Source organism: Stegodyphus dumicola, chromosome 1, assembly GCF_044657685.1.
Source record: "Stegodyphus dumicola isolate Sdum_Otavi_A_Nest chromosome 1, ASM4465768v1".
NCBI lineage: Eukaryota > Metazoa > Arthropoda > Arachnida > Araneae > Eresidae > Stegodyphus > Stegodyphus dumicola.
In genome coordinates, this window is record NC_140768.1 from 231,333,551 (window position 1) to 231,357,587 (window position 24,037).

Below are 24,037 nucleotides of genomic sequence, written 5' to 3' on the forward strand. Positions count from 1 at the left end.
TTTAGAAATCACCCCTCCAATTCTAAGCACCAAGAGCCCGCGCTAACAGAGTGAACACCCATGCATATAATCGGTGAAACAGCAATTCTACTTTCCTGCCACTAAAACCAGTCAAACAGCCCTCCCCTCTTTTTCCCAGATGCTTCCATCAGATGTGAAGAAAGCGAAAGCGCTGCTTCAATTTAAATGACAATCTTCGACGAAAATTGAAGCCGAAGAAATGTGAGCAATGTGACATCACGACTGATGATCGTGGCCGCTGTGTAGCATGCGGATAAGACGAAAGTTTTGTTTATAGTCATAATGATTTTAGAGAAAGATACTATGGATATATTAGAGAGACTGGGAGGTGCAAATAAAGTAATATTGAAACACCAGGATAGCCAAGGTCAAAGGAAACCCTGCCTCTATTAAATATACACCAGAATTGCGATCTTTTGCAATGATGCTACATTTTTACTCTTCTAAGGCATATAATTATGTTAGGGAAACATTTGACACATGTTTGCCACAACCACAGACTTTGTGCAATTGATATAAATGTGTTGATGGTTCACCAGCCTTCAGTGATGAAATTTTAGGACTTCTTACACATGAAGCACTATCTGCTAAACAATACCCACTTATATGCAGTTTGCTTATAGATGGAATGGCAAGAAACATTATGGCTATGTCGATATGGGGACAGATCTAAACAATGACTGTCTGCTTGTCGCAAAAGAAGCCGTAGCTTTTATGCTTGTGTGCATAAGCAATAGTTGGAAATTACCAATAGGTTATTTTCATGTAGATGGTATTTCTGGACTCAGTTAAGCAATTTAGTTTAGCAGTGTCTAATATTAGTTGAAAAAACTGGTATCAAGGTAGTATCATTAACATTTGATGGGACTGCATGCAACAGGAGCATGGCCAAACACTTAGGATGTTCATTTGATACTAACAAATCTTTGTTAACTTTTTTTTCAGCATCCTTCAAATAAAGAAAATATTTTTGCATTTCTGGACCCATGTCACATGTTGAAATTAATAAGGAATACATTGGGAGAGAAGAAATGTATAATAGATAATGAAATTCAATTGATAACTTGGAGTTTCCTTGTGAAACTGCAAGAAGTACAAGATGCAGAAGGATTGCATCTATCAAATAAATTGCGGAAATGCCATTGGGAATGGTTCCGGCAAAAAATGAGTGTACAACTTGCAGCACAACTGATGTGTGATTCAGTTGCTGATGCAACTGAAGAGTGTCAAAGTATGGGCTTAATAAATTGTGAAAATTCAGAAACAACACTGAAATTGCTTAGGCACATCAATCGTATTTTCAATATTTTTAATTCTCAAAATATACGTCAACGAAAATGGAAGAAGCCGTTATATCCTCAGAATGTTTCTGAATACATAAGAGATGCTGTCAAATACCCTTTTTCTTTAAAAACGTATCCAGAGAAACTTCTCTCGATACAAACAAACAGAAGAACTGGATTGCTGGGTTTGATTGTATGTGCTGAGAGTTTACTGGGACTGTTAGAAATATAGAAATGTTATACAGTGTTCAGAACCAGTATTAATTTACTTGCCTGCATATAAAATAAGTCAGGATGACATTAAATTATTCTTTGATTTGATATGTGTATGTGGTAGGTGGAATAATAATCCTACAGTTAGGCAATTCATGAATGCTAACAAAAGGATTGTAATTCAAGATGAGTTAACATAAATGAGATGTGCTAATACCCTAGCATGTTCTTGGAGAGAAATGTAACAATGAGGCTGTACATTTTATTCCCTAAAGTATCTCTCTAAACAGATCCCAATACCTTCAAAAAATTATTTCTAAGCGTAACATCAGTCCGCCTCGAAAGATTTTTGCATTAATAAACACACAACTACCTTTAACCTCACTAAGCATTTTCAAATTTCTAAAAAATTCATCCAAGCATTTTCAAATTCCTAAAAAAATTCATCCAAGCATTTTCAAATTCCTAAAAAATTCATCCAGACCTAACACATCGTCTTCAGTGGATGAAACTTTATGTTCAATGTTAAGCATTTTCAAATTCCTAAAAAATTCATCCAGACCTAACACATCCTCTTCAGTGGATGAGTCTTTATGTTCGATGTTCGTACTGATAGTCTCATCATTTCTCCACTTTTCATTTAGATCTAAGCGAACATCAGTATTCTTCTTTGTCATCTTTTTTTTCTTTTGTTTTCGTCGGAGTTTGTGAAGATCTGTTTTCAGCCGCTTGCACGTTGATCTTAAAATCGCTTCCAGGCGAAGATTTTCCATGTTTACTGAAATTTTTTTCTCGACACTATAAATCATGTCAGATATTTCCTCAAATTTTCTTTTGCACATTATTCTTTGATGATTAAACAACAATTAAAATAAAATACGTACCTGATTTTATGTCGAATTTCAACGAAAATGAAACGTTAAACACTTGCACCACAACGATGAAATCGTGCGACAAAGAACAATTTGTTTTTGCAGGTGTTAAATCTTTCTGCCTGCCGGCTAAAATTGCTGGCAAATGTTCTGCAAGCAGAGTGTTAAATATCAAAATACAAAAATAAATGTATCCAATAATTTAAATATATATATTTACAGAAGTTTAATCTAGTAGTAAAAATAATATACGTATATAGAACAGCTTATTTAATTTTAACTTACATACATTACAGTAAATACAAAACTAGTTCGTAATGTACGGAAAAGCGTACTGTCACGTGACTAGATTTGGTCTAGGTTGCCAATGTGCTTAGAATAGATGGAGTAAGCATGACGTCACAAAATTGAAACATTTGAATGCTAGAAAGCGAAGAAGAAAGACGTCTTTTCTGCCCTTTCCTTCCTTTTACCGCACGCATGTTCCTAAAACGTACTCGCTGTACCTCCTGCTGTGATAGCTGCTTCGCTGCTATTGGTTACAAGAATATAGACGTAACTATATAGACGTAGAGCTTTCGCGAGGCCTACATATCAGTACCTCCTACTCAGCACATTTAGGAGGTACTGTACATATAGGCCACGGTAGCAAGATTTTAGGAACATGCGTACCGCACCCACTCCTCCACCATACAGCCAGCGCAGGGGCGCCGGTCCGGGGCGAACACAACGGTCACCGTTTTTCGCTTATGTCACTGCTGCTTTTCACTCTTTCCTTCGCTTTCATGCGATCAGCAATCGCTTTCATCAATCTTTAGTAGCAGTCGAACGAGAAGGTATCGCTTGCTATGTCACTCTCGTATCGAGATCTTGTCGCACGGTAGGAGGTTACGGCTCCAGGACACTATAGAACTTATCCTTAATTAGGAAGCTAAAATTTGTACATTGGATTTTTCAAGTAAAATTCCGTGCATTACCAAATGATCCGCTTTTTAAAATACTCTCTGCTTCAGTAATATAACGAGAATTTACGCCTCCTTGAACAAAATCAAGCATTTCGGAAAAGCTATGCAACTCCATCACTCAGATCACAAATCAAAATACCGGTTTTTATCCGCCACATTAATGTGTGAAAGCGCCACCTTTAAGTAAATTGAATCGCGGAAAGGATTTCACAACGCTGCTTAAGTTACCCCCAAGCTTCCTTTTTAGATTGAAGTCAGGAATCTTAAGCACTCCAGCTACTGCATAAATCTTGTATGTAATAACTTACTCAATATTCCATACGCGGCATCGGTGATCTTCATATGTTATGGTATCAAATAAAGACACTTTCCTTTAACTAAAGCTATTTATGAATCAAAGACTATGTACAAGTATTATATACAGATTACAGGATATCTACTTTATACCACTCTCAAGCACTCCCATCTCTCTCTGGTGAAAACTCTTAATTAGCTAAACATACGGGCGGTGCAGCGCCTTCTATCTCTTTTTCTACATCACTTCTCACCTGTACTCTTTAATAAGAGTACACAAACTTACTTACATAACAATATTAACATTAATTAATAATGGTTTTATACTAAATAGTTTGACATACATAAATGAATAATATAAAAGAATAATCTATACTAGTATATATCAAAGCCATAAATGAACATAATAATTAATAATATAATAATAAAAGCTCAATAATATCAAAAATTCTAAATTAAATTTCGAAAGGATATAACATTTGGATCGTTCTTCTGAATTGCCCTTTGGGCGTGCGAACGAGGCACGCTCGAACACGTCCATGTCTTCCTATCATCACGTTTTTAATTGCACCCATGTCCCAAAGTAGTTTGGATTGTTTTGGTTCTTCTACCTCCAACGCAACGTCTCCAGTCTTAAGGTTGCGCTCAGTTTTAGGATTAGCAAAGTTATGTACATTTTTTAAATGGAGTAAATATTGCTCTTTCCATTGATCCATGTTAATTTTAAGAGCCTACTATAGTAAAGTTTCCTCCTAGTTAAAGTCTCTTTGTCTGACACATTATTAAAAATTTCCAAAACTTTTCTTCAGAGGTTTCTTGATGCTTCTCATCCAACACTCCCAGAACCCTCCCCACCATAGGAAACGCTAAGGTATGAATTTCCATGTTATCTCTTTGGATGTCAAGAAATCTCTTACTCCTCTGATTCTCTCTGATTCTTTTAAATCCTTTAATTATTGCATGGCTCTGCTCTGATTCTTTTAAATCCTTTAATTATTGCATGTGCTGTGGAAATTCTTGCCATTATCTCATAAATCACTTTGCAGCTCCCTCCTCTTGCTAAAAAAACGTCGTAATGAAAAAATGAACCTTTTTGCTGACTTTTTGAAAAGTTTCAGCAATATCAACACCTAGTAGATGAAGCTGAGGGCCCTAGTCTGGACACCGTCGAGATAGAAGAAGGGGTCGCTTTTTGCGATCTACTTGACAGAGAGCGAGTCTGGTGTCATCGTTTCAATCATTATAGAGATCGACGCGTCGGAAATTTTTCCGTCAGCTGGACAGCTGCCGTTTAAGTTTCTGACCGTCGTTTTAGAGCTAAACTGAGGACGGCGGAGGTCACGGATTGTTTTTGAAAGTGTACGTAATAGATATTTTAATTTCTTAAGATTTGTGAAAAACTCGAGTATTTCGCTATAGAAATAACGCATTTGATGCTGACGATTCTACATTATTTATTTATTCTACATTACCAATGCCTTAATTAAATTTTAGTGAAAATAATATATTTGGTGTCTTCCTATTTCACATATAAAGAAGGGGTACATACTTTTAATTTAAAATTGTAATTTTTAAACTAATGTATATATCAATGTCCTTCATTTCATGTTTTGATGAGTAATTTATAAATTTTGCAATTTTATGTTTTAAATTATAATGTATTTTCCTCTACTTTTATTTGAATTTGTAGTGTATAAAAATGTAATACATTAGACATGCATTAAAGAATACGCAGTATATAATTCAAACTATGCACATCCTAAATTCAACATTTACATTAAATTGCTTTGAGTAAAAAAAATTATTTAAGTAGTTTTAACTGTACCGATATCAATGTCAATTTCCAATAGTTTCTAGAATCTCCTGTATAAAACAAGTTCAATTCCTGTATAATTTTCGGTTAAATTCTTGCCAATATTATAATGCAAGATTTGTAATTAGTTATCAGATTTTTTAATGTGGTCTACTTTTAGATATTACATCAGTTTTGTGTATATTTATTCAGATCTAAAAAGTGGTTAGTTTTGGTTTTATGTAATTACGGCAAAGCCTCGAGGGCTATCTGCCTAAAGTGAGGGTTGCCTTCGTGGAGGACATTCTAAGGAAAACTAGCTCGTATACACGTAACACATGGGGAAAACCACGAAAACGTCCATGCAACCAGCCCGTTCGCGGGATTCCAACCTTGGACCGAAGTTCTAGTGTTCAGCGATTTTACCGGCTGCTGGTGGGATCGATTTAAAAATGGTATAAATATATATGTACTGCAATTTCTTCCACTGCATCTGTTAATATATTTATACAGTTACATATATTATATATATATCTAAAACAGATTTTCTGTGCCTTAAACTTCCATGCTTCTAGAAGTTACCAATGATATATGTCATTGCATTGGTAATGACAGATACATTGGTAATGACGCCCATGCGTCCAGCCCGTTTGCTTGATTCGAACCTCGGACCGCACAACCAGTGTTCGGAGATTTTACCGCTGGGCCACTAGTGGGATCGACTTAAAAAAGACATAAATAGGAATATGTACCGCAATTTCCTTTCACTGTATGTATTAATATATATTTATAATGCATTTATATATACATATATTTATTTATTTAAAACAGGTTTTGTATGCCTTAATTTTTTATGCTTTTGGAATTTACGAGAAATATGTTGGTAATGACATATATATTGGTTATCAGAGATATGTTGGTAATGCAACATACCCGTTCGCAGTATTTGGACCTCGAACCAAACTACCAGTGTTCGGCGATTTTACCACACAGTCACTGGTTGGATCGATTTAAAAAGGGTATAAATAGGAATATGTATTGCAATTTCCTTTCACTGGATATGTTAAAATACACACACACACACATATATATATATATGTGTGTGTGCAAGATAATATGTTTTACAATTTCATCTATAGTTATTTAATTTTACTTCCTATTACTTTTGTTAAAAGTTTGTTATGTTTTTACTCACTGCTTATTGGTATCTACGATACATAGTATATTTGTAGCTGTGTGATAGGTATAATTCCTGAATGAATAAAATATTGATATAATCATGGATTGCTAAAAATTAAAATTTTGTTTTATTCAAATTCATTAGGAATATTAAACACGCATTCGCAGTGCTATATTTCAATGATTTGACTTATGACGTTGTTGCATAACCTTTTCAGACAAAATAATGTATTTTAAACATAAAATTCCTGTTAACAAATAGTTTACGAACATGTAACATTTTAGAAAATTTCCATTTTGCAAAAGATCATACGTAAAATTACGTTTACCTTTCTTCACATACCTGAAGTTTTGAAAAGGCCATTACTTTCTACGTTTAAAATATCCATTAATGTTTCCCATTTCTCTTTTCCATACTCTTTACTAAATCCAGCAGCGTATTTTTTCGAAAAATTTCACCATTTACTCGAACTCGATTTTTTTTTCTACCGCCATCCTCAGTAATAAGCACGTGCGAAACAGCCCGTTTGACAACAAACTAACCCCTTCCCCTGAGCCTGGAGCAATGTAGAGGTGAGATAGACTGGTTGGCTATGCAATAAACGTCACTTCCGTACGCAATTTCCACTTCACTTTCCACCGACGGAATTTGAAGGGGCCAGACTCGCTCTCCCTTCTGCTGTCGAGTGGAAAGAGAATCCCGACTGGTTTTCCAATATCGATCTCGACCGGTGTCCAGACTAGACCAATGACATAATGAAAATCGAGCATACGGTTGAGAAAGAAGATATCACTCACGATGCAAAGAATAAAGAAACAACCGCCGATAAAAGTCAACCTCAGAAATATAAAACAAATAAGAATAATGATAATGAAGCAAAATCAAATCAAATACGAGTTCCTCCCATAGTGATCGATGATATAATACAACCTGGCGAATTCATACAGAATATAAATATACAAACTGGCAAGTAAATTATAGGACAGATAAAAGCAAATATACTACACACCAGACGCAGATACGCACAGATACGTGCGTTAAGTTGTAACGGACATTAATCTAAAAAAACACACCTATCAACTTCCAGAGGAAAACGTCCTCAAAATTGTTATCGGAGGCCTCCCTACTACAATTAATCCAGTGGACATCACCCAAGACTTAAAAGATAAAGGATTCGACGTCAAATACATCGCTCTTCACAGAAACCGACGTGCAAATAGACCAATGCCCCTTTTTCTTATACATCTTGAAAAAAAAACTGATGCAAATAAGGCTATGCATCAAGTAAAAAGAATTGGCTACCTCAGTGTTCAGATTGAATCACTCAAAAGAAAAAAAACGCCCCCCCCCCCCAATGTTATATACATGAATCAGTTTTTCACAGCTCCCTGCTTTGCACCAGAGATTGGGTACGTGTCAACTGCGGAGGCTCGCATGTTCCTAAAACGTGTCCAGTACCACTCACGGAACCAGCAAAGTGTTGCCACTTCAATGGGCCTCATCTAGCCGATTTCTCTCAGGGCTCGTTCAGACGAGGGCGTAAAGCGCATAGAGGCATAGTCATAAGGTCATAAAATACGGGAGACCTGTTCACACTTGCGAGAACGAGGTGTAAGACGTGGCCAATGAGAGAAGCTAAATTTGCGCATGCGTGCAATGTCTACAACTTTCCCGCTCGATTGATTTCCCGCGTTCGCTCTGCTTGTTTTTTTCGTTGTGCCATGGCTTTTTCAGCTCCCCACAAAGTTTTACTGGCTCAACAGAATGATCTTTTATCTGCCCTTCTCATTAGCCAAGAGGCAACGGAAGAAGGTAAAAAACGAAATGGTCGAGAGATATTTTTTTGGAGAGGCCAATACTTGGTTGGCACAACGAGCTTCTTCCGAAACTCAGAAATGGAAACGAAGATTTGTTCTTCAATTTCACTCGTATGTCGGTAAGTATTTAAAGTTAAAACAATTATTCTTATTTTTAATTTTAATTAATTATTTGCTTAATTAATAGCTGTATTTAATAATTTTTTTCTGTTTCATAGGTTAAACAGTATGATTATTTATTGTCTCTTGTGAGTGAGAAAATGACCAAAAAAAAAAAAAAAAAAACACTTGCATGAGGTAACCTCTGACACCATCTGAGAAGCTTTCTGTATGCTTAAGGTAAATAATTTTGTTATATATGTAACTTAGTCAAATGCAAGTATTTTTTTTAAATATATATTTAAAAGGCAAGCCATAAGGTAACTTCCCCTCAATAAGTCTGTCTCCTGCCTGCTCAAGAATTATTCACTTATGCATTTTTATAAATTTTTTAGGCTTTAATTTGGAATTATATATTTATTCATGGATTTCGATACTTGCACTTGATTTATATATGCTCTCAGAATTTAAATGATAGTCTAGATTAGTTCGCAGCAATAATTAATCATTTATTTCTTTGCATTACTTCATTTTTTAAAATTTAGTTAAATTTAAATTTTCTTTTTATGAATAGAGAATGTTTGTTAAATTCAAATTTCATTCCTTGCAGCAATGGCACAAGAGAATTATTTAAATTAAATTTAACTTTATTATTTATTCTTTTGAATATATGTGTACATATCTTATTTATCTATTTACACATTATGACCTCAAGCTATTTATGTTTTATCTTGGTTTTCCTACATTTATTCATTATTATAAGAAGCAAAGTGTAGAATAACTAAATTCGGTTGATCTTTACATTATGGTAACTTGGCGTTTTTTTGGCGAAAATTAGGCGACCAACTCTCCTACAGCAACCCTCTATTTTTTTTTTTCCGCCGCCATTTTGTCTTCACGAAGTAAAGACATGTTTCTTTTCTTTTTATCTACTGAACACTTCTTCCAACAATCTACTAGCCGAATTACACTTATGCTAGAAATTTTATCTAACAAAACTGCTTAATCATGACAAATATTCACTGCAAAATTGGGAAAAAGTGCACAATACCATACTCCTTACGCGTTTTTCAAAATAACACATACACATAAACCATGTACACGCCGACTTATTTTTATTATTATTTATTATTATTTAAAAAATTCCAGAATTGCACAAAAATGGCATTGCGCACACTCTTCACTATATCCTTGTACACTGCTTTTTTCTCATATTAGAAAAATTTCACGAAAATACATGACAATTTTCTCAATCTTTAAACCCGGTAAAAAGAACATATATGAAATTACCTGATCGCGAAAAAGTAATGAACATTTCCACATATAAAATAAATAAAATATCCAAAAACTTTTACCTCTAAATCATCTATTACATTATACACGTCACCAACGAATTCATACCGCAAGCATTACAAATACTTAGTATCAAATATGATATATAATGAAAGTGCTAAATTTTATATGCTAATATCCTAGTTATAAAAATATTATTTAACACCTTGACTGCTAGCAGCATCAGTGATAATTCAACGGTGGCCTTACTTTTCACAGCCAACATTGAATGTGATTCACAGGTTTTTTATTGTTTGGAGCCATATAAGTCACTGGTGCTTCACAAACACACAGATTTACAGGACTAAAATTACTGCAATGGCCTTACAAAGTTGCTTTATATTCTTGGTTTCTGGAAACTTTTCTATGAATTATTACAATTTTAATACATATTTTGCTGCAATATCTTTTAAGTAATTATTATTTATGTCGAAGTAAGACAACAATGTTGTAATTAAAGGGATTGTAGTGTTTATTTAACGAATATGAGAAATTTTGAACATTTTAAGATGTTTATACATTCACTAGGTTATTCATTTTTGGTTATATATGGTGTTTCACTATTTGTTTAATTTTACTAATTTCTACTATCAAGACGATGAATTCTTGTGCTGCTTTATGGTGAATTACATTGTAAACTAATTATTATTATTTATTTAATAATTTATTAAATATTTAGACTAAGTATAGAACTGATTTTAAGTTAAAGGGGACAAGAAAACATAATTAAAAAGTCTAACGGAGTATTTTACCTGACTTTCCTGTGGCAGTCAACGTGTTAATTCACGTGTAATTGCCCTGTTCCTTCCCCTTATCTTTTTTTTCTCTTTCTTTCAGGAAAACATGTTGAAATAAAAGCTCCTGCATTGGCAGGTTCGACATATACGAACTACAAAAAATTCAACAGCATAGTGTTGATGGCATCTTGTGACGCAAATTACTGTTTTGTATTTGTAGATATAGGTATAATAATTCTCATAGATTATAGTAATAATGTTGTACCCAAAATATTTTATTTAAAAAATTACATATACGACTTTAATAAAAATTTTGTACGTTTCTTTTTAGGTAATTTTGGACGCATCAGCGATGCAGGGGTTTTTTCTAATTCTTTCCTGGGACGAGCAGTGGATCAAAATATGCTGAATCTGCCACATGATAAAAAGTTGCCTAAAAGTGCAAGAGTTTTGCCTCATGTATTTTTAGGCGATGAAGCATTTGGTTTGAAAAAGCATTTTTTGAGACCATATCCTCGGACCAGGAGTAATTTATCATGCTCAGAGAAAATTTATAACTACAGACTCTCTCGATCAAGAAGATGCATCAAAAATGCATTTGGCATACTGTCATCTCACTGGCAGGTTTTAAGAAAACCACTTCTTTTAACTCCAGAAAACAGTGAGACAGTTGTAAATGCCTGTTGTTGCCTCCACAACTTTTTAATTAAAGATGGAATTCAGAATGGTAACAAACTATATTGTCCCAAAATGTACGGTGACTACCCTTTGTTGAACGGAGAGGTCCAGGATGGGCTCTGGAGATGTAGTGAAAGTTTGAAATCTGTTTCACAACAATCTTCAAACAACTCCACAAGTCTCGCCAAAAATATCAGAGATAATTATGCCGAGTACTTCGCAAACGAAGGTTCTGTTCCCTGGCAAGGAAAGTATATCTAATTTTTTATAGAGAGTTATAGGGCTCATGGCGATTCTCTCTCTAAACAAAAAAACGAGTGGAAGTAGTTACCGCAAGGTCACTAGGAAACACTGCTATTTTATATTCAAACAAAATAATTACATTAAGAAAGTACAAGGCATACCTTTTTTTTTTAATGACAACTCAGAAACATACTTTGACAATAGCCTTATTGTTATAGGAATACACTAAATATCTGCAATGGCATTTTTGAATCAAACTTATAGAATGCAATATTGAAATAAGTATAGAACAGCATATTTCTGTGCAAAGCAGTATGGAATATTTCTGCATTGCACTGTAGTACTACTCTCTAAACTATAAACATGCACATGCATATATATACAACCTTCTTCAATTTTTTATATATAATTTCTTTTAGGAGAAATACCATATTCTAAATAAGCCTAATTTAAAAAAAAAAGAAATTCCTGAGGATAAATGACAGATAGCCTGTATACAACATTTTTTCCATTTTGCAGGTGTGAAAGCAGTTAGCGGAAAACAGTACTTACCATACATTAATTATTTTTCTTTTTCCAATCAAAAGGAACATGCACTACCAGTATCATTATCGCTAGTACTAGTATCCCACAACTGGTCACCATGACCTGCAACCACAACTAAACTTGTACAGTTCTATGAAACATTCTCCCAACAATGGATTTTATACTCAATCACCAAATACATTTTGCTGTGTTTCCAGCTGTTTGTATGCATCTTATTTCTAATCATTTTCATGTGTAAGCCGCACTCCTGAATTCCATATGCTTTTTCTGGAAAAATCTGATGTTTACACCACATGACTTCCTTGTACGGAATATTAAATTATACGCATTTTTTCTTGCATTTCATTTAAACTTATTGGATTGAATTACACCTACTTCGCCAACAGCGCATAAACCGCAATAGAATAAATGCTTTCTTTAAAATTCACTTTATTTGTTTACCATAGCTACACTCTGGTTCTAGGTTCACTTAACAGTATTATATTTCGTTCATATTATAACTCAGAATGCACAAAATTTATGTCATGTAAAGAATTATCTCGTTGCCACATGTTCTATTCACATACTATAATAAAGTTAGAACAATATATAAAAGAAATTAAGCAAGCAAAACAAAAAAGAAACAGTTTTTCACAGACGATTGAGTATTTCTCATTCAATTAATTCAGTTCTCACTTTGCAACAAAACAAAAATACATAAAAACTCAAAACATCTGTATTAAAAATTACAAAGTAAATCTTAAACACTTATTTCCTCGAAAAAATTCCAGAAAGGATTAAGCATGATTTAATTCGCAATAATAAATGAAGGCGTTATCTTTGTTGTTGCGAGCTACGTTTCTCTAGATTGGCAGCAAATCCACTACTCTGTTGTTTCAAATGTAAACAAGCAATGGCCGCCATCAAAAAAAGATTATTAGGCTTAGCGACACTTAAACAACTTCGAAATTGTTGATAATTCTAAAAATATTGCATACAGATTTACTAAAGGCATAAAAACTTTAACCGGAAGATAAGAACAACATAATTCAATCATTTTTAAAGCAAAAAATGTACAATTTACAACCACATAAGAGTAAAGAAACTGAGATCACTGAGCCGGGTAACAGAGTGGATATATATATCAATATATTTATATATGTTTGGTGCGGCCGATTGCAACCAAAATACGAGGTGCACATCTACATGTTATAGCAGTCCTGTATACAAAATTTCAATGTTCTGAGGCTACTCGTTTTTGAGTTATGCAAGATACGTTCGTACAGACACCAGGAAAAATCCTCTTCAGAATTCATTTTAAAGCAGTTTTATAAGTTTTGGAGGAAAAGAGTCTTTTATTCTGTCCTTATGTACAGATATCACGCAAATGCATCGTTAAATTTGCATTCGAAGAGGTCAAAATGGATATTTTCATTGAAATATGTTTGCTGTTTGAAACTTTTTGCGATAACAATACTTCCTTTTTACTTCGTACAAGGAAGTAAAAAAAGCGGGGTTACATTCGAATACAGTACAAAGTAAACAATGGTATTACTTTTCTTAATTTCTGTAAACTTCACTCAACCTTTGTAACACGAGACATCTTCTTACTTGGATTTAATAATAATTCAAAAAGGCTTTTCCTCAATATGTCCTACAAATCTTAACAATCATTATGCACTTTTTTCATTTGCTGAAAGATTAAAATTACAAACACCTATGTCTTATCTAGAAATTTCTACTAGAGAAATGACAAGAATTTAATGCATCAAAATTTCTGTGGATAATAAATAATAAATGCTGTGTTATTCATTAAATTATACACTGTGCAATGAATTGTGCATGTTATTCATTTTTATCAAAAATAAATTCCTATGATAGATAACATAATTCAAAACCAGAAACAAAGATCAGCAGGAGACCAAAACTGTCTAGAACTGTGACTGTTGATTTAAGGATACATCACTGCATTTTTTTCCTTTTTGAACTTCGCAAGAGCATTTTCTCAAAAGATTAATCTTTTTAACTACTTATACGAAGCCTATGTAATTAAACTGATTATTGTTCTTAAAGTGAAATTAATTTTAATGTTAGTATTTTTATGGTTAAAACTGCACGAAGCCAACAATTCATGATACCAATTTGATGTTTTAATAAAATGAATTTATAAAGTTTGTTTGAAAAGAAAATCAGCACTTAAAGCAAATAGCAATACCATATTTTCATCTTTTTCAATAAATTTATTTTAAAAATAAATAAATAAAATATTACAATAAAAATATTTACAAGTAATTATAATAAAAATAAATAAAGAGATATTTACAAGTAAAATATATACAAAGAAATATTTACAAACATGCATTTTTTAAAGAATTTTCATAATAAATTGAAAATCATACACAGCGTGCATGATCCTGAGCTTAACTTTTGCTTTTAAATTTTCATCCATATTTCTCAATTTGTTATGAAAACTCATTAAAAAATGCATGTCACCATCACAGACTTCTTTGGCCATCATATCGCTATTTCTCTTCATCAATTTCAAAATTTGCTCTTGAAATTTTTGACCCTTTCGTTTCAATACTTTTGGAGTTTCCAAAGTTTCATTTTGATGATCTTCGTCACAGGACACATCCAGATGATTGACATCCTCGTTATCAAATAGGTCCTGTGACGAAAGAATCTCTTCCTCAGCAACAGGAAGCAGTGATGCATTGCTGCAACTAGGCCCATCCACTGCTGGTTTTACATTGAAACGAGTGCTACGTTAGAAAAATAAAATAATACACAATATTAAAATAAAAAAATTGCCACTACACACAGAATTTAAAAATTCTAATATACATGAAGATTTAGTGAAACCTTGTTAAATAACTGCTTATTTATTAATGAATATATTTAATAAATCCTGAATAATAGTTTAACTAAGGCTTACACACTATGAGATTTTTAATAGGAATTATTAATAAATACATTAAAGAAATCTTTGAGTATCAAGTTTATTTCTATTCTGTTCTAGGAGGATCTGTATACTGAAGTTGCAATATCATGATTTAAGTTTCTTATCTATGTATTATTCTCGTCACTGCGAGATAATTATCAGTTTTACAATGGCCTTCAAAATCTACATTTTCATTTTCTAAGTTAATACTAGACATCTAGAATTCCGGATTATGAACATCAATTTCTTAATTAAAATGTCATTTTTGGTTTTATTACATTCAAAAAATAAAAAAATATTACACATTTTTCAAAATTAGTTTTATACCTAGTATCTAGTTTGCATTACTAAAAATAAATCTTAATCATTTAAAATATGCTTTTTTTTAATGTACTGATAATATATTGTACATTAATAAAAAATCCTCAATAATTCCACTTAGTTTTCCTAAGTGGAATTATGTTATATTCACAACTTAATATCAAAAACAATTCATTAAATTACATAATTTCTACATTTTTAACAGGCTTGTGTTATAGTAGTTACAATACGTAAAACAGAATTTACCGCCTATGTCTGATAGTATCCTCTAAAAAGGCCATCTGCTCAGCAAGTGGAAATTTTCTTATTTTTGATGCAGCACCATCACCGCTTCTTGTTGTCAAGGTCTTCTTGTACCTGATGTATGACCTTCGGATGCACTTCCAACGGTACTGAAGCTCTTTCACTATAATAAATTTTTTTAAATGTATTATATTTCACGAATTAATTTTACCAGAACAAGTTGTTAAGATAGTAAATGTTCATTTAAGTGAAAAAATAAATGTCTACTTGAAGTTGCAAAATTTTAATAAATACACCCATTGCCATAAAATCTTATGCCTCATGAAGTAATTGTAAGATCATAACAAAATTTGACAATAAGATATATGTGCTCTGAATGACATACACCATTTTCTCTGTTTGGAATGCTGTCACACTTGACTACAACATATGGAACCAGGTTGTCTTTAGCGATGAATCAAAATTCAATTTGGGAAGACCAATTATAAAATTTTACTTTGCAGGTTTTAAATACTACAGTGTTAGGCTAGAAGTTAAATATCAGACAGAGCTCACATATTTATTTAACTGCCATGAAAATTCAAAGTTGGTAAAACATTTTTATTGCTATTCCACAAAAGATAAATTCAGAGCAATGCAATAGTATTTATTTTCAACAACTACATTATGAAGCATGTGTGGGGATAAACTGAACAACTTCTGATAAATAATGATGATAAATTGTCAAAATAAAAATTTAAAAAAATTGGGTGGATTCATGATAGAACAAAAAATTTGTGTAAAAAAGTGTATTTCTTCTTACTGGTGAACCATGTTATTTCAAAAAAAGAGTTGGGTGCCATTTTTTAAAAGCATAATTATAATTTTCTACAAGCTTTATCTTTGTGGCATGCAAACATGGTTTGGTATCATATGAATACCTTTCTTGGGGGCCAGAGGATTAATTATTGTTTCATATATCAAATATATGTAACCTGACAGAGGAAGTGGAATTTAACATTTTGTAATTGATCTAAAATGTCAATTTGTCACATAAGTTAGTAAGATAATACAGAAATAGTATTCAATCAATAAATCCAAAAACTAATCCTCTCTACTTCATTCATAAAACAAACATATTCAGAATTTCATCCTTCAGAGTAAATAGTTTAGAACATAAATGTGATGACATATCACTATAATGTGATATGTTATTGAAGTAACTGAGATGAATGTGAATTATGTTCGTAATGAAGTTTTTAAAGTAATTTTACTAGCTTGGTCAAACATCAATCATTTTATTTTTTGAACTTGCACAACTAAAACATTTCAAGTTCAAGGACTTCACATTTCTCCCTGGCTTTATTTCCCTATTATTTGGCTCCATAGCAATGAAAAGGCATTACACATGCTTACTAGTTTAAATTAAATTATTTTCTTTTTATTCAATAAACATGGCATACATATCCATTTTTAATTTAAGCTTCTTCAAAAATTACTACACTGTTTTCTTTCTATGACACTGAAAGAAATTTAAATACATAAATAAAGATAAAGGGAAATTTTAAATGGTTTGAAAAGAGTCAACGATACAGTAAAATTGAATTTTCTTTGATTTCACCTCACTGAATAGGTTTCTCTTTCTTATTCTGTGATAACAAAAATAATAATAGCAATAATAATACAGATAAATGAAACCAGCCAAACATGCAGATTTGAAACTTTTGCATATCTTTGCTTCAGATAAATTTCTATAACAGTATTATATATTTTTTACTTTCATTTTCCAAAAATAGCTGTAGATCTTTTAACCAATATAAATCAAGTTCAAATTTTCTTCTTGTTAATATGCAGTTAAAATAAAAATTGTTTATATTTTGGAAATTCAAATAAAATTTGTAATTAAATCGCATTCTGACACTGTTAATTTAGTAAACTGTAATGGTTTTCAAATGATGAATGCATGTATACATACATATATATATATATATAAATCATTCACAGTATCCTACATATACCCATAATCATATCAGCATAATAATGACAGACAAAATCAAATTTAAATTAACAAAATCAAATTTAATAATGGACTTTAAAAAAAAACATGTATGCAAGAGACAAGTTAAATATGAATGCGAATTTAATTAAGACCTAGCGATCTAAATAACAAAACAAAAAGGGCAAAAAATTTACGGTACTATTCGGTTTCGAGGGCCGTAAAAAATCGCCAAACTATTGTTAATGCCAATGCTGCCAAAAATAATTGCGGCAACCTTAATAATTGCGTCAAGAAAGGAAGTATTATAGTAAATAACTATTTAAGATTCATGTTTTAATTTAGATGAAAGGTTAATTTCATATAATACTTAATTTATTATTATAATTTATATGAAAAAGGCTAAACAGGAATGAATGAAAGCATATGAGTAAATAACTATTTCAGATCATTATTATAATTTATATAAAAATTGCTAAACATAATGAATGGATGCCTGCATCGCTATTTCGCTACCGGCTTATCGCTAAAGCATAATTTCATCTCGTTGGTTGTTCAAACGTAATTTTCTATAATGAATGATGCCTTTCCTTTGAAAATATTCTCGGTAAAGTGCAGAATCGCTCACTTACTTGTTTGCCGCTTTTTACAAGGGTAAAAAGGGGTAAAAAGCAATTGGATTTTTGTCAATTTTCTTTTACTTTTTAAGTGAACATAGGTCGATGTGTAAATAGATAAAGTCAAGGGTGTGCGCAGTGCCATTTTTGTGCAATTCTGGGAATTTTTTTTAAAGTGAAAATAGGTTGATGTGCACATGGATACCGAGTATGTGCAATTCTTAAAAACGCGTCAAGCAGTGGGCGATTCTGCACTTTACCCAAAATTCTATTGCCGACTTTTCGTCATGGCAATTCCCATATTGTTAAATCCATAGGATATCAAAAAAGGATTTAAAATCAAAAAATGATTTAAAAATTAAACTAGTATTTCAATGGCGTCTTAAGAAATACAGAACTATATAAACTTACGCAATCTGAAATCAGCGCGTACGCTAGATTTGGCGTGCTGTTAAATGGGCGCGTTTGCTAGATTTGGCGCTTTTGCGCATACATTTTCGTTGCAATTTTTTTACGGCCTTCGAAACCGAATAGTACCAAATTTACTTACCACCACAATTTGTATCCTCAGCAATCATCTCCCAGGCTTTCTGAACGAGGTTCAGATTTCTGTGGTCCATGGATCTTGCATCCCAAATTACGGGATGGTTCTAGACTCCAGCGATTAAAATTTCATTGGACACGATGCGCTCCATATTAAAAAAAAATGTCGCCTTCGAAGTGACAGCGAAATTGTCCCGCTTCGTTTTAGCTTCGCTCTGATTGGTCGACGCTTATCCCAAACTCGGCGTAAAGTTGAAAACTTTCAACCTTGCGCCACGAGCCTTAAACCAGATTATGTGACGTAGCACAGATGGTTGCCTTGGCAACGCAGCTTGGCTTTAACCACTTATGTCCATTACGCCCTCGTCTGAACGGGCTCTGTGTCCGGCACGCCCAAACTCAGATAAATCCAAGTTCATACCAAGTGCAACACCTAAAATCAAGACAGAACATCAAGAAACAACATCAAGACAGAAACAGTACCAGCTACTAATACTAATTCAACACAAAATAGCAGCGAACACTCCCAAAAATCCAATAGCTCTCTAGTCTCCGGAATTTTCAACTTCAATAGTCTCAAAGATGTATGGGAAGTCATTATTAGTGGAATCAAGCAATTTAAATCAGCAACCAACACAATCGAAAAGTTCGGAGTCATTATAGATGTCTTAGAAAAAATTAGCAACTATTTTTAACAATCCAATCAATAACAGTCGCAGCTCACTAAAAATACTCTCTTGGAATGCGAACACTCTGTTTGGCAAAAAAGAAGAATTTAACTACCTAATTCAAGACCTGTAACCAGACGTAATTCTTATTCAAGAAACTCACCTGAAGCCGTGCAAAAAAGTACTAATAGCAAATTATAATATCTACCGGACAGACCAGGACACAGGAAGAGGGGGGAGGAATTTGCACCTATGTCAAAAGAGGTCTTGATCATCAAATTCCCCCCAATAATTCAATCTCATTTGAAAGCAACAGCATAATAATAAAATTCAACAATCAAAGATACATAATCTCTAATATTTACATCCCACCAAGAAATAATCCGAACATGATAGAACTAGGAATACTACATTCTACAAACTCTACTGCAATAGTGAAAGGCAACTTCAACGCCAAACTTAGATTATGGAATCGTAACTCATCTAATAAAATACGCAGGTAAATTTTCAACCTCATTCAAAATAGAAATCTTAACATACATGTCACCGATGACCCCACCCATTACGGGTACAATAGCCACTTTACAATAGACTTTTTTCTTTCCAGTAGCCTAACTCCAACCTGCACCATCTCTGCCATTCCAGCCTTAGCATTCGACCACAACCCGATCATGCTTGAAATATCCACTAATGCCTACTCCCCAACTTTGGAACGGTGTGTGGGAATTACAAATTGGCCCAAGTTCTCCGAAATTTTAACCTCTACGATATCAGGCAACCCAAAAATTGAAAAAAAATCCTAAATAGAAGAAATTGATAAATTCACCCAAAATATTCAACATGCCATCAATCTAGCTACCAGTAACATCAAAAACAATTCTATGCCTCTCCCCTGGGAAATCAAGGATAAGATTAGAAGAAAACACAGGATTCGAAAAATCTGGCAAAACTCTGGAGACCCATTATTAAAAACCAACTCAACAGGATCCAAAATGAAATTAAAAGAAGCATCGCAGATTTCAAGCAAGACAGATGGAAAAATTATTTAAATGACTTATCTACAGAAGACAATAGCCTTTACAAAATCACTAAAAATCTCAAAAATAGTTATAAATAAATCCCTAACCTTCACACGAGCTCCGGCGTCGTATATTCCAATCAAGACAAAGCGAACGCTATTGCAGACACTTTCTAAGAAACATTCACTCATAACCTTGACCCATATGATAAAGGCACAACAAATGTAGCCTTGTTAACAACTTTCGCAATACCCCTGGACCTCGCAACTTTACTTTCCTTACAAATTCTATCACCGTAGCGGAATTTATCAATTATCAGAAGAAGAAAAAGCCCCAGGAGACGATGGAATCACAAATATTGCTCTGAAGAATCTTACCATCAACGCCATCACCTGTCTCACTAAAATTATCAACAGCATCATCAAACTGGCTTATTATGCTAAAATTTGGAAACACGCAATTATTGTTGTCTTCCCGAAACCTTACTCCAATCCAGCAATTCTAGATAATTACCGTCCCATTAGTCTACTGAGCAACCTTACAAAAATAACTGATCGTATGATATTTTATAATATCCGGCAAAATATTCATTCTTTCAACTACCTGCCTGACCAACAATTTGGCTTCAGAGAAAAACATAGCACCCACATCAATTACTAACAGTTATCAACTATGTCACGGATGGATTCAACGCCAAACTGCTCACAGGTGGATGTCGCAAAAGCGTTCGACAGGGTATGGCACAAAGGCCTTATATTCAACCTCATCAAATTAAATTTTCCACACCACTTCATCCGACTTGTCACCTCCTACCTAGATAACAAAACTTTCTCAGTCAAAATTAATAGCAGTCTCTTTTCCAGAAGTAGTACAATTGCAGGTACACTTCAAGGGATCAGCACTTTCTCCATATTTTTATAATATATATATACTCACGATATACCAAGAAATCTATCTATCACAATAGGGCTATTCGGAGATGATACAGCTATTTTAACTTACGCCTCCACCTTAACTAACGTCTGGCTGCAACTACAAAAATATCTAAATCAACTTGAAGACTGGCTCATCAAATGGTGAATCGCAATTAATACCCAAAAATCCAAACCAGTTTTATTTAGTAAAGGTAATTCTAATAAAAGACCTCCCAAACCATATCATTTTCAAAGAAGAAATGGAATGCAAAAACAAAGCAAAATACCTTGGAATAATACTTGACCATAAATTTACTTTTGCCCAGCAATTTAAAGCAACAAAACAAAAACGCAATTACACCAGGGTCAATATGCGCCCCCTACTAGGAAGAAGAAGCAATCTTTCCTTAAGAAACAAAATCATTCCTCATAACCAAGTTTTAAGACCTGCATTACTCTACGGATGCGAAATCTGGGGTCATGCCACAAACACAAATTTAAAACCACTCCAATTCATCCAAAATAAAATGTTTTCTAAAAATCAAGAACATTAACGAATATAGAAACCACAGCTAACTTCTCCAATAAAGTCAGATACCACAATAATCATCTAATTGCCTCTTTAGAAATCACCCCTCCAATTCTAAGCACCAAGAGCCCGCGCTAACAGAGTGAACACCCATGCATATAATCGGTGAAACAGCAATTCTACTTTCCTGCCACTAAAACCAGTCAAACAGCCCTCCCCTCTTTTTCCCAGATGCTTCCATCAGATGTGAAGAAAGCGAAAGCGCTGCTTCAATTTAAATGACAATCTTCGACGAAAATTGAAGCCGAAGAAATGTGAGCAATGTGACATCACGACTGATGATCGTGGCCGCTGTGTAGCATGCGGATAAGACGAAAGTTTTGTTTATAGTCATAATGATTTTAGAGAAAGATACTATGGATATATTAGAGAGACTGGGAGGTGCAAATAAAGTAATATTGAAACACCAGGATAGCCAAGGTCAAAGGAAACCCTGCCTCTATTAAATATACACCAGAATTGCGATCTTTTGCAATGATGCTACATTTTTACTCTTCTAAGGCATATAATTATGTTAGGGAAACATTTGACACATGTTTGCCACAACCACAGACTTTGTGCAATTGATATAAATGTGTTGATGGTTCACCAGCCTTCAGTGATGAAATTTTAGGACTTCTTACACATGAAGCACTATCTGCTAAACAATACCCACTTATATGCAGTTTGCTTATAGATGGAATGGCAAGAAACATTATGGCTATGTCGATATGGGGACAGATCTAAACAATGACTGTCTGCTTGTTGCAAAAGAAGCCGTAGCTTTTATGCTTGTGTGCATAAGCAATAGTTGGAAATTACCAATAGGTTATTTTCATGTAGATGGTATTTCTGGACTCAGTTAAGCAATTTAGTTTAGCAGTGTCTAATATTAGTTGAAAAAACTGGTATCAAGGTAGTATCATTAACATTTGATGGGACTGCATGCAACAGGAGCATGGCCAAACACTTAGGATGTTCATTTGATACTAACAAATCTTTGTTAACTTTTTTTTCAGCATCCTTCAAATAAAGAAAATATTTTTGCATTTCTGGACCCATGTCACATGTTGAAATTAATAAGGAATACATTGGGAGAGAAGAAATGTATAATAGATAATGAAATTCAATTGATAACTTGGAGTTTCCTTGTGAAACTGCAAGAAGTACAAGATGCAGAAGGATTGCATCTATCAAATAAATTGCGGAAATGCCATTGGGAATGGTTCCGGCAAAAAATGAGTGTACAACTTGCAGCACAACTGATGTGTGATTCAGTTGCTGATGCAACTGAAGAGTGTCAAAGTATGGGCTTAATAAATTGTGAAAATTCAGAAACAACACTGAAATTGCTTAGGCACATCAATCGTATTTTCAATATTTTTAATTCTCAAAATATACGTCAACGAAAATGGAAGAAGCCGTTATATCCTCAGAATGTTTCTGAATACATAAGAGATGCTGTCAAATACCCTTTTTCTTTAAAAACGTATCCAGAGAAACTTCTCTCGATACAAACAAACAGAAGAACTGGATTGCTGGGTTTGATTGTATGTGCTGAGAGTTTACTGGGACTGTTAGAAATATAGAAATGTTATACAGTGTTCAGAACCAGTATTAATTTACTTGCCTGCATATAAAATAAGTCAGGATGACATTAAATTATTCTTTGATTTGATATGTGTATGTGGTAGGTGGAATAATAATCCTACAGTTAGGCAATTCATGAATGCTAACAAAAGGATTGTAATTCAAGATGAGTTAACATAAATGAGATGTGCTAATACCCTAGCATGTTCTTGGAGAGAAATGTAACAATGAGGCTGTACATTTTATTCCCTAAAGTATCTCTCTAAACAGATCCCAATACCTTCAAAAAATTATTTCTAAGCGTAACAGCAGTCCGCCTCGAAAGATTTTTGCATTAATAAACACACAACTACCTTTAACCTCACTAAGCATTTTCAAATTTCTAAAAAATTCATCCAAGCATTTTCAAATTCCTAAAAAAATTCATCCAAGCATTTTCAAATTCCTAAAAAATTCATCCAGACCTAACACATCGTCTTCAGTGGATGAAACTTTATGTTCAATGTTAAGCATTTTCAAATTCCTAAAAAATTCATCCAGACCTAACACATCCTCTTCAGTGGATGAGTCTTTATGTTCGATGTTCG

At 33.3% G+C, this 24,037-nt stretch overlaps 2 protein-coding genes across 2 annotated transcripts; one reads left to right on the forward strand and one right to left on the reverse strand.

Moving 5' to 3' along the window:
- The first annotated feature begins 8,181 nt into the window (after positions 1-8,181).
- LOC146999504 (uncharacterized) lies at positions 8,182-14,143 on the forward strand. Its single transcript, XM_085826317.1, has 4 exons — positions 8,182-8,556; positions 8,656-8,776; positions 10,706-10,831; positions 10,937-14,143. Exons 3-4 carry the CDS (start codon positions 10,786-10,788, stop codon positions 11,542-11,544), a joined length of 654 nt encoding a protein of 217 aa, XP_085682443.1. The 5' UTR covers positions 8,182-8,556; positions 8,656-8,776; positions 10,706-10,785; the 3' UTR covers positions 11,545-14,143.
- A 133-nt stretch (positions 14,144-14,276) lies between these two features.
- Positions 14,277-22,818, reverse strand: LOC118180243 (uncharacterized). Its single transcript, XM_035349367.2, has 3 exons — positions 18,699-22,818; positions 15,560-15,719; positions 14,277-14,813 (listed from the first exon to the last, which is right to left on the reverse strand). Exons 1-3 carry the CDS (start codon positions 18,766-18,768, stop codon positions 14,417-14,419), a joined length of 627 nt encoding a protein of 208 aa, XP_035205258.2. The 5' UTR covers positions 18,769-22,818; the 3' UTR covers positions 14,277-14,416.
- Positions 22,819-24,037: the final 1,219 nt, after the last annotated feature.